This window comes from Rhynchophorus ferrugineus, unplaced genomic scaffold (genome assembly GCF_030347505.1).
Source record: "Rhynchophorus ferrugineus isolate W39M unplaced genomic scaffold, kcgeb_rfMv2 rfM6, whole genome shotgun sequence".
Taxonomy (NCBI): Eukaryota; Metazoa; Arthropoda; class Insecta; order Coleoptera; family Curculionidae; genus Rhynchophorus; species Rhynchophorus ferrugineus.
The window spans coordinates 8,793,972-8,806,395 of NW_027472585.1; the positions used below are offsets into that span (position 1 = coordinate 8,793,972).

A 12,424-nucleotide genomic window follows, 5' to 3' on the forward strand; every position below is an offset into this window, starting at 1 on the left:
ATTAAAACTAATTAATTTACACTTTCTAAGGTATAACTATGGCTTAAACAAAAAACTCAACACTTAACAAAAATAGAAAAATAAAAAAAGACAGTCGAGTTAACCCAGTTTTCCCGCACATAGCAGTTATACCGAGCCATGTCGATGTCAATAGGTCGTAACCATGGTGTGAAATCGATATGAACTCGTTGAAATATTTAATAATACGGCAAAAACATCGATAACAAAATTGCCACTTTCGCCCGGTAATCAACAACACACACGTACGTAGAACGGCAACCGTAGCCGCGATCGGATCTTGTACGTTATCGGACCGCCCGGTTTTCGTTTTTAATTCTCAAAAACAATCGACTTGCACGTGAATCGCGAAAAGCGGTTATCACCGTTTTACACGCGTAATAAGCCTCGGCTTCCAAATCGATCTCAATTAAATCGGATTCGTCGTCGTCGACTATACGAGCCGTATCGTATCCGTTCTCGACCTACGAGTTGACTTACTTTTGATTGAATCATTTTGTTTTTGATTTTTCGAGCCCAGTCGATCGCCGGCACCGTCCAATTACGAATCCTCAGGTACAGTTCCATGAAACGAGGCTCTTCGACGGCGTGTCATAAAAAATAATTGTGCGAGTGCGGTACAGTGCGACGCCTATATCCATTATCCGTTTTAAAGCTGTCTAATTGTGCGAGTGTGTGCGATGATGTAAGTTCCAGTGGTTCTTGTCTTAAATATGTTATGTAACTTTACTTGGTGGTGGTATATTCCGAGGAAAATGTGGACACCGTGCAAGGTGTTCCTTCAGAATATCATCAAAAACGAACCTGGTGAGTGAACAATGCGTTCTAGACAGCGTGGTGGTTGATTTAGAGAATATGGTTGATAAATTGACGATTTTATTTGGAGATACTGGATCTTAATCAATTCAGGACTAGGAGGTCAAAAAAATACTGAGATAGTTGGAATTCACATTTATTTTAAACTGAAATAAGTGGAGATAAGTAAAGGGGCTGTAAATAAGCACATGTTATTATGCAAACATAATAAATACTATTTATATTCGAATTGGGAATAACATCTTAGTTAAACAGTGTTCTTTCACACATTTCTATAATAATCTAGTTTGAAAAGCAATGAACAAAATTTTCTGTACTTATGTAAGAGTTACTTAAAGATTCATTTAAGTTTATCATTGTTTACTTTTAAAGTCCACTTCTAAGCTAGAGCAGGCTCCTTTGTAAAATAATAATGTCCTTTTAACTTTCATATCACGAATTACACCACTTTTGTTTCTTTTTTAAATTTAAACAAACCAAGGGGTTTTAAAAACAATTTTCTGTAACATAATACTTAAATATAGGAAAAAATTTATTTAACCAAACATATCCTATAAAATTATCCGAGCTTTGTTGTCCTGGCACCAATTTGTGTACAGCTTACACGGTGTCATGTTTCGTCTTTAACAATTCAGCAACAATGTTTCTGTTGTAGGACTTGTAGAACTTCACAGAAATATACCAAGTACCTTATTTAGTTATATACAAAATACTCAGACAATATGGTGATAAATAAACTGTTATTTCGTTCATTAAATATAAAAAATGATGCAGTTATAATTAAAACTGATTCAATGCTTTGAAAAAACCGAAGGCTCCAAATCGAAAATACCATGAATTTTTTTTAATATATATTTTAGTCTTCTTTTACCAACTATGGGTTTATCTGGACTGGACCTACAGTTTGACGTGGGGTCGGAACCATGGTCCTCAGCATTAAGCCTACCGACCGGCGAGTGACCAACTTTAGAAATCATCCCAGAAGACATCCGGTCTTACCCAGCGCCTGGTTACTGGCGTGACTGGGATCATTTTCCTTGTCGGATTTTACACTCTTGCCTTGAACATTCACAAATTTTAAACAATCACAAACATAAATTTACGACCATGCCCCAGCAGGATTCGAGCCCGCGGCTACCGCAACAGTAGGAGGACCGTCCCATCGCCTTTACCACTGCGCCACCAAGCCGTCTTGAAAGTATTATTAAACATCACTTTCAGGCAAATTTTACGCTAGGGCATGATTTTGCAACACATTTGAAACATTATGATTCATGTTTAGTCCAATGTTGCATAGGTTTTCTAATTTGCATTGTGATATGCCTCAAGTACCTGTAGATTGTTATACAACTAAAATCATAAAATACAATATAGGTTTTGAGTATCCTTTCGTTTTTTTAATAGATATTTATATCATATGTTTTATATCAATATTTATTCTCTTATATTTATTTTCTTAGTGAAAATTAAACTTTATTGTGAATTCTAGGATGATAAAACTATATGTCGATGAAGCTTTCTAAGAATCTGGTGCTCACAGCCTGAGGAAGTTGATTATTACCAATTAAGAGTTTCCAAATAATATTTACTGGGTTTGGCAATATATATTGGAATATCGTAGGTTGTTCAATCACTTTATTTAACTCCATTTGTATGAATGAATCAGGACAATCGATTCTCATCGGTGGTGTTTGAATGCATATGCTTTTCTTAAAAGAGCATTTATTGTGAGAAAGTTGCATTTTCCGTGTCGAAAGAACAATGTTGGTTTGGGATCTATTTTCGTACTTATTCACCAATTCAAATCCATATACCAGCGAAAACCATGCTGCATCGACCTGAACAAGTGGTAATCAATAAACGCGTCTGATGAATGAAATATTTTATGAATACGCTGTTACGAATATTTTATCTTAGCACTGTGCCCTTCACAACTCTTGCAACATGTAGTTGAGTGTTATCATGGCAAACTTTATTTTATTTTTTATTTTGCGATTATTGATTATTTTGCGTCTATTACTCGCTACTGCTGATCTTTTTCGCACTATTGACATTTTTTAAATGATATTCAATTCAGTCAAATTGTATAATAGCTATTTTCCCTTCTTTGGTGTTATTTCATCCCATATAAATGCATGGAAACAATTAATTCATCAACTGCTAAGCTGTCTGAAAGTTCTTTGAGAGTTTAAGAAGTGTTTAATAGGCTACGACAGCAAGATTTGTTCAAATCAACAGAGAAACCAAAAGGAAAATCGTTATTATGTAGAGAAATGACAGGAATTTTTTTAGTTAGGTTAACAATTTCGTGCATTAATACAATAGTAAATAAAGTTACTGTAAAACTATTTGTGGTACAAACTTGAACACGTATAACACTCAAAACTAGTTGATACTCTAATTCAACGAAATTATTTGCCTGTAGATCTTCAGAAATAACTATAACTTACAGTACTAAATTGTTATCAAGGTGTTGCTAATATATTTATTTCTTTAATTTTAGTTTATTTAGATATTAATCGATGATTTATGATATATTTATATTTAATGAAGACCCTTAAGAATTGTATTCATGAGGACGCAATGAATTATTCTCCACAAGCACCACAAGACGACGCATTTATTCTTTCTCATTATCATAATAATAATAGTAATAGTAATAAAACAATCTTTATGATAATTTGTCTGGTTATATGCTTAATATACATTGCTGGTGTACTCATGACAGATAAAATTAATGTAATTATGCACGTTTGCGATTTGCTGAAGCCCGACCAGAAAAAAGAAAAAGAAATCTAATTGAGATAGTGTTTTTTTTGCGATAAAATAAATACATGCCAACTGTATTTGCTAACTGATAATTTATCGAGTTTATATGATATTTGCTCTGGTGTAGATTTAAGCATATGTTGTGTATATGGGCTTATTATTTCAAATATGTTGTAATAACTGTTCAGATCGGGTGTATAACACATACAGACATTTTCTTTCTCATATTAATATAATGTTCTTCGTACAGAATTTATTTTAGGTGATATTATTGTTGCCTCTTGTTTGTTAATGTAAGGGAGAACTGATATAAATTATTATTTTTTTGTCAGTGTGTTATGGTATGGTGCATTATCTGTAAGTATAACTGACGGTAACTCCAAATCCTTGGATTGGAGATAAACACTCATTCAAACTTTCAAATCATAAAAGTAAAATCAAATTCATCAACTAAAAATCAAATTTTCCGTTTTTCGTATATATATATATATATATATATATATATATATATATATATATATATATATATATATATATATTTGGGTTTGGAATCGAGGGAAATGCTTTCAAAGGCACTTACAAGGTTTTCAGATATTTTTATCTAAAATTATATAACGTTATTGCTGAGCTGATGTGTAGACAGTTGTTTATAGTGTTAAAGCGTTTAGCTCTAAATCGGAGGTCGCGGGTTCGACTCCCGGCGCAAAATGTAATGTTTTGTTGTTCTAGCTTGGTTAGAACATTTGTCAAAACACGTAGCCTAGGTAGCAGACTACTTTTATTGAGTAAATATCTAACACTGAAAATAGAAAAATAAAATATTTTTAACAACAAAATTGAACCGACTTCAGAAAATAAATAAGGAACTCACTAAAAATTAAAAACAACATTACAACAGGCAAGTGACAATATAAATAATTGGACACAAGTATTATTGTATAAGCATCAATAACATTAAATAATATTATCATTCCATATGGCAACAACGCTAAATATCTCGGAATGAATCTTGATGCGAAGCTCTTATGGAAGTAACTTATAAAGAAGAAAAGAAAGGTACTGGAATTGAAATATAGGAAAATTTACTGGCTAATTGGAAGAAAATCACAATTGTCAGTACATAATAAATTGCTATTATATAAGTAAATACTGAAACGTATATAGACATACGGAGTTTACTTATGGGGATCTTCTGCAAAGAGTAACATAAATAAAATATAAATTTTTCAGAACAAAGTACCAAGGGGTATTGTGGGTGCACCCAAATAATATAGGACTGATTACCTACATCGAGACCTTCAGATACCCACAATCAGTCAAGAAATCAAGAGAATTGCAAGGGGGCATGAGGAAAGACTCCATACTCATGAGAATATTGAAGTATTGCAACTTTTGGGTACCACCAGAACAGGACACAGACTCAAAAGAATGAAACCTGATCTAGTATAGCGTTGTGCAGTGAGGTGCATATATTAAAAAAATCAGCAGTGACATGTATAAACATTATTCCACCAGAGACTGAGATAGTTACTTAGACTTCTAGTTATATACCTAGATTTAAGTTATCATAAACACAATTTGTAGGTTGGTCGAAAACGACTACTAACAATATAATAATTAAATTTAAAAAAATGTTTCCACGCATGAGATAACGGTATATCTTTTTTTAGATACGATAAATTACATTTCTTTGAGATCATATTCCCTTTACACCACGTATGCTAGAATAAGATGTGTCATATTAGTCTAAAGCCGTTTAGCAAGAGCTACTAGCTTATTTAGAACTAGCATTAGTGATCCCGTTAGAAGCAGTCAATCAAATATAGCTCTTGACTTAACATGGCGTGCATTCACGTACCATTTTTTGGATTGGAAATCCTTTTTAGAATGCTTCGGTTCCTTTTTTTCTTCTGGTTTTTTAAGAATGAGTCATCTACGTGTTTGACTATTTGTGCTCGTATGAAATCGTTTCAGCTGAATCAATATTTGAGAGCGGAACCATTTTTCTGGCCCTATAACGCTTATGAATCATATGTTCGGAATGGGATCGAAAAATACCAAAGTAGTTCTTTGTTAATAAGTTCTGGGAAACGTTGCATAATGCTTTATCTTCGGTTCAGAGACCTTCTTTCATCCCACGTGGCGTTAATTACATGAAGATAACAAGGCCTAAGTGTTTGTTTTCGTTTAATAGGTGACTGAACTAGTAAAAAAAAGAAGGTAGTTTACACAGAAAATAATGTTTCGAGTTATCAGTTTTCGGAACGATTCTTTTGTCGTTGGGAACGGAAAACTTGATTTTATTTGTGTTTATCATATGGTAGTTTAACGAAGGCATTATAGTGATAATACAGAGTTTAAACAAAGAAAAGGAGGGTTCCGGGCTTATGTTTTGTTTACGTAAACCTCTAAAATAATTTCTGGTTAGTCTGGTTCCATATATAGTTGCACAATAATGTATTTTCATTTAGTTGTTTCTTTATAGAATATTATGAATATGAGATTTTTTTTCACACCACTAGTTGATTTCTTGAGGAATGATTGCTTTACTTAAGTGTACCATAAGCTTTTGTATTCATTCATATCTTCTAAGTTCAAAGGTATGATAAAATATATCTAAACTGGTACCATCAAAATATATCTAAACTGGTACCATCAAACGTTTGCCATTATAAACTGGTAGCTGATTTAGATAAATTCTGTACCCTGCCATTTTTTAATATTAAAAATGTCAGCTTTTATTTCCCTGTCTTCAAAATTCAGAAAATAATCGACGGATTGATTTGAACTTAAATGGATGGAATGATGAAACTTAAATGGAACCTACTAATCGGTTTGTTGGTTCTAGATAAGAATAATTTGGAAAATTAAAGTGATTAAAAAGTGATTTCCTATGCTGAACATTTATTAAAAGTAAACATTTTTGATAAATTGGCAAATAAAACGGTTTGAAGGAATCAGTTTTATTAAGCAGTTTAATTATTTGTATGATATCTTCCCTTTTCTAATAATATTGTTTAAGTAGTTCTTATTCGTTATTAGACTGTACAACGTCGATGTTTTGAAAGAAGTACAAAAATATTTCTGTAATATTACCCATTATTACACACTCATCCTATTATTGGTATCTTTGTGACAATGTTTGGTTCACTACTAATAGTTGGAATACATTGCGTCTTTTGTTTCTTCTGTTTTTGATAAAATACAATTATGTAGAGTTTTTGGGCGTGACGCTGTAATTATAAGCATACATTTTAAGACAATAAAAATTGATAGAGTTCATATTCCAACTCAAAGGATTTGAAACTTTAAGTATTAGCAGAAAAATAATGTTACACGTACAAATTATATTTATTATATACAAATTATTAATTTTCACTATAATGTAAATAAAGGCATGCATCAGTAGATTGTTTTTCTTGATTGGAAGTGAAACCAGAAAATGTCAAACGGTGTTCCGTTAACTATACCGATTCGCACTGGAACCTGTTACAAATATGAGTCAGCGGCACAAAGACGTCTTGGTTTATTGTTTGTTTATGCGAACCACGAACCGTGTAAGGTTGGGTGCGTACGGAACCATCGGCGAATCCCGAATTATTGCAGGTCACCCACTACGGTAAAAAAGAGTTTTTGCGAGAGGTCTGATCTACTTTTGTCCAGGTAAATTGTACAGTCCAATGTCCCAACACAAAAATGTTTTTCACATAATAAACATAATGACAATAAAATCTCAGTACACTAGATAATAGAATTACTAAAATCAGACCACTGGTTTTAGATGCGACTTTGACTTTTTTGGCTTGTTTTGATGGTTTTAATATCATTTGCACTCTTTATCTGACATTATGTAGTTGTAAAATTAGTTTTCTGTCAAAATTACGAAAGAGAAATCTTAGTTGTAGAACAGGAAGAATTCGCCAGGCCAATAACTCATATTAGTCAAGAATTCACTGATTAGTGTTGAGAAGGTTTTGCGCTAAACAATGACTTTTGCTCGATTGGAATTTGGGATATTAAAACTTTCATTATTTAAACTTGTTTAAATTTGATCATTATGTCACAATGTAGAGTTTCTTATTAATCCAATTAACTTTTATTATATCTATAGTGAATTTGAGGCATGTCGAATTTTACATCTTAGAACAGCATCAGGAGAATCCTTGTAGGTAACACCGCGCTGCTTTCTTTTACTTATTTTATTTTCTCTATTTTTATAACGTCACTAAATAATGGTCACATCATGTAACCATAACTGTTTTATTGCAACTTACCTCCGAGCCACATAAACACCCAAATAACTTTCTAATATAAGGTATGAAACTGAACATCACATGATGTTAAATATAATTTTCCATATCCTTTACGCAGACATTGATATAATAAGAACAAAACACTTGCCAAAAAAGTTGCCATACATATCTAAACTTTTTATTCAATTCCACGTTAATACAGTACTTATTTGCAGTGTTTAATCGATGTATTATATTGTCTATCCACACATCATAACTGTACACTAGAATTCCTAACTATGGTTCAAATAATTCAAATAAATAATGTAATCGAATTGGAGCATGTAGAGATATACCAAAAGCTTCATTTTTTATCAAAACCAAATTGGTTATCATACCTATTCTAATTAGTATTAAACCTGCAGAGAACCTTAACCAGATCGAATGTTCCTAAATGTTACTCATTGGAAGCGTTTTGTAAACCTTTGATTGTAGACGACCGTATTTTCAATTCAATAAATTAATTAAATTGTTAATATGAAGGGTTCAGTGGTATAAAAAGTGGGACTATATTTTAAATGGATTTAATTCGTCATTAGTATGCATAGACTATATTTCGAACGTAATTGTTATCGATTTTTATACTGTTAAACTTTAACCTACTATAACAATTCTAATTCCTTAATTGATGTTTCACTGTTGAATATAATAAATAATACTTCTTGAGTGCTCTATGTATACACATTTTTACAGATTTCTCAACAAATTTATTTATTAATTTTTTATAGAAGTAATCTAAAACATTTACGTTAACAATTACACTATTTAGCAAGATTTAGAATATGTATATATATTATATCCAACAAATAACATATTTTTATAAAAATTAAATATATTTATAATAATTAATATTCAATATTATTTCTTTATTTTCCTGACATGCTGAGAAATTGCAATGATTTCTGATTATTGCATTAGATGTTTACATTTAACAATCAGTTTTCCTTTATTCGTTTTTTTATATATTAGGAATATAGGTATTTTTTGAGTCATGTAATGTGTTAACATTTTATTATTACTTATATTACATTGTAATATTCAACTATTAAATGATATAATATTTCAATGGAAATAAGAGATATCTAATGGATATAATTTATGGATTTTTGAAGAGTTTGTGCTTTAAATATTTGGATTTGAAGTTATATTTTATATTTTATATTATGCAAAATGTTAAGTAATTATCATTATTATGCGCCACATTACTCACTGTTTCTTTTTGTGTCTAGTAGGAAACAAACTAATATCTACCAAAATGATATATTACTAAGGCATTAAAATGTGTTGCCTATGTATAAAGAAATAAGAATGAACTACAACACATCAATTTTTTTCTTAACTTTCTTAATTAATATATATATATATATATATATATATATATATATATATATATATATATATATATATATATATGGCAATCAATCATAAATATTTTTACACTATTTTATAACTCATAAATGTCTGAATGTTTTGTCTAATGTTAGTCATATATTGAAATATATATTACATTGTTTCCTATATTTTATTAATAATTACTTAGATGTCATGCTTATTCCTCTTGTGGTTTGTAATTCAAAATTTTCGGACCTGACCAATATATATTAAACCCAATAATTTTAAATAAACCTAGAAATTGCTTTACAATTAAAAGTTACCTCCGCGAAAAAACTTTAGCACACTATATGTTTTTCATTATGATTCTTAATAAAAATAAATGTGTAGCTTTTAGATTCTAGGATTGAAGACGGTCACAAAAAGGTATTCATATAAACATTGCATGGAGACCGTTACTCTGACAAATCTATAGCACATGCAGTGGTCCAGTAAACGATTAATATGTGTTTTTTTGTTTTGTACTTTTATTGGTAAAATTAACATTATCAGTAGCCTAAAATAAAAATGCTATGTGTCACGAATAGTAAATATAATAAATAGATCTAGAAATGTTATCATGAGTTTTATAAACGAGGAGCCTGACAAATGCTTAAAAATGGCAGAGATAGACGAACAATTTGCAAGTTGCTTACAATTCTATGTTAACAGCAAATGAAATCGCTTCTGCAGTTGGCGTAAAAACAAATTTAAGAAACGTTAATCGTCCTCTATATGAAGAATAGTCTGAAAAATGTTTAGTGTGCTAAAGTTTTGTCGCGGGGAGTGGAGATATAGTCTTATATTTTTAGTTTGTTAAATTGTCCCGTGGAAAAAAATTAAGAAAAATATTAACACTAAATACGAGCATCCACTTATCCCGTGTTCTGATGCCAAAAGGAGGGGAATCTCTCGAATAACCAAATTAGAAACGTTTCAGTCGAAAATAAGAGTGGCACGTTCAAGTTCGCGGGGAAAAAATCGTCGACTATTCGGGTCGAGTGGACGTCTTTCACCAGGACGAGGAAAAAAGGGTAAGACGTAATGAAGATCAAAGGGGAAATCCTCCGGGCGTCCGAATAGAAACTGGAGCATTGCAACGTTGATTTTCAATGGCTTTCGGGCATCATACGTCTAGATGTTTTAAACGGGACGCTAGGTTTCGCTTTATTCGCAATCTCTTTGGCCTGGAGCTTTTTAGTGGAATAGCGTATTAAGCGCTAAATTAGTTTTAAAATAAATTACACTCGCAAGGAAACTTAACCCAAAAGTATTTTTGATGGTAGCTAATTTTTATGTTTTTTTTTTTAATTCGAACTGATTTAACAGTAATATTGTCGTTATATTGCTATCAAATTTAAAATATTTTTAACAAAAAAATTGAACCGACTTCAAAAACTAAATAAGGAACTCACTAAAAATTAAAAAATAATCAAACTTAGATTTTTAACACAACGTTTTAAACGTTTTAAAACAAGATATGCCGGCTTGGTGGCGCAGTGGTAAAGACGATAGGACGGTCCTCCCACTGTTGCGATAGCTGCGGGTTCGAATCCTGCTGGGGCATGGTCGTAAATTTATGTTTGTGATTGTTCTAGACAAGAGTGTAAAATCCGACAAGGAAAATGATTCCAGTCTCGCCAGTAACCAGGCTGTGTAATACCGGATGTCTTCTGGGATGATTTCTAAAGTTAGTCATTCGCCAGTCGGTAGGCTTATGACCGTGGTTCGGAGCCCACGTTAAACTTTAGGCCCAGTCCAGATAAACCCATAGTTGGTAAAAGGAGACTTTAAAATATATAAAAAAAACAAAATATATACATAATAATCGTTGTAATAACTAAATAAAAATAAACAAAAACCTTATTTCCCCTATCACGTATTTTATATTCTACTATATACACATAATTTAGCTTAATAGCTAACTAAATCTATTCATCTGTTTTCAAGATTATTTTGACGTATGGACGATGCATGTATCCAAAGTTCTTGCTTATATATTCTTTTCGACATGTTAACATATATCCACTATTGTAATTACATTACTGTTCCTTAATTACAGCCTTTGTCGATTCACTTGCTAAGATCATTTTGATCAATGTGCTATGTTATGGTGCATTCTTCCTAACAATAACTGATGGTTGCTCCAAACTAACAGCTGACACTTAAACCAGAGCAAAAACATCCTATCCCATATTTTAATCCTATTTCTTAACAGTGTATTAAGGGATGTAGTACACTTAAAGTACGTAAATTCTCTACGGTTCCTTCCAGGCTAACAATTTTCTCCGAAATAATTGTATTAAATTATTTTTATATCGATAAAACTACTCATTAATTTTATACATTTCATAAATTTGATATCGATTAAGGCTCAAAGTGACCTTGTTTCGTATGATGACGCTTTCTGTTCAGTAGATCCAATATTATTTTGTTCTGCATTTTTTGCGAAATTTTATTCACAGTGCTCATACTAATCGCATCCTAATAGTACTGTTTTGAAGATTTTTTTTATAGAAAATCCTTGAAAATGTGTCTGTATACAACAGGTAGAACTATCCAACATAACAATAAATATTTCTAGAGCGATATATCAATGTTTCTATAAGATATGTATTCATATTTGTTAGTATATTTCAATTTCTAATTTACTAAACCAAACGTTTAAAGATAAAACCAATGATATGATCGTTATGATACAACATAAACATAATGATATGATCGTTATTTTGGAAAATATTCCTGTTGGTTGAAAAATTATGGTCTTTTTGGTATTTGAAAACATATCATTCAAAAATATCAATCGGCTAATTAAAATATAATTTATTTGTATCTACCAATGGTTATTTTGAAGAAAACATATAATATGTAATAGTTTTATATTAATAGAATGTATTGTTATGTTTATTTATTATTAGACGTATATACATCATTATCAGTTTTTTAGCGTTTTTTTTTTCTCACATTTATTAATGAAAACATTAAGAACAATTGGAGGCAATGCCTTCTAATTTTCTAATAGTTCATATTCGAGATCAACGCTTCTGAAATTTCCTAGAATGTTTATTGACGAACATTTTTTTATTCCTTATCTCGATGCGAATTCTGGGAACAGTCATTGTCGCTGCTATTGTTTATTTTCATGTTGCCTGTTCGTC

At 31.1% G+C, this 12,424-nt stretch overlaps 1 protein-coding gene across 6 annotated transcripts in view; it reads left to right on the top strand.

Moving 5' to 3' along the window:
• Nucleotides 1-12,424, top strand: part of trc (Serine/threonine-protein kinase tricornered) — a 253,736-nt gene that overhangs the window by 82,370 nt on the left and 158,942 nt on the right. The window contains exon 1 of one of the 6 annotated variants that reach the window (XM_076408902.1): nt 31-825. The exons of 3 other annotated variants lie outside the window; for them this stretch is intronic. In XM_076408902.1, coding sequence (XP_076265017.1) covers nt 732-825 — 94 coding nt within the window. In that variant the 5' untranslated portion in view covers nt 31-731. Of the gene's footprint in view, nt 1-30; nt 826-3,894; nt 3,961-12,424 lie in introns of those variants that run through there. 2 more of the 6 variants (XM_076408905.1, XM_076408906.1) reach the window with 2 other exon arrangements.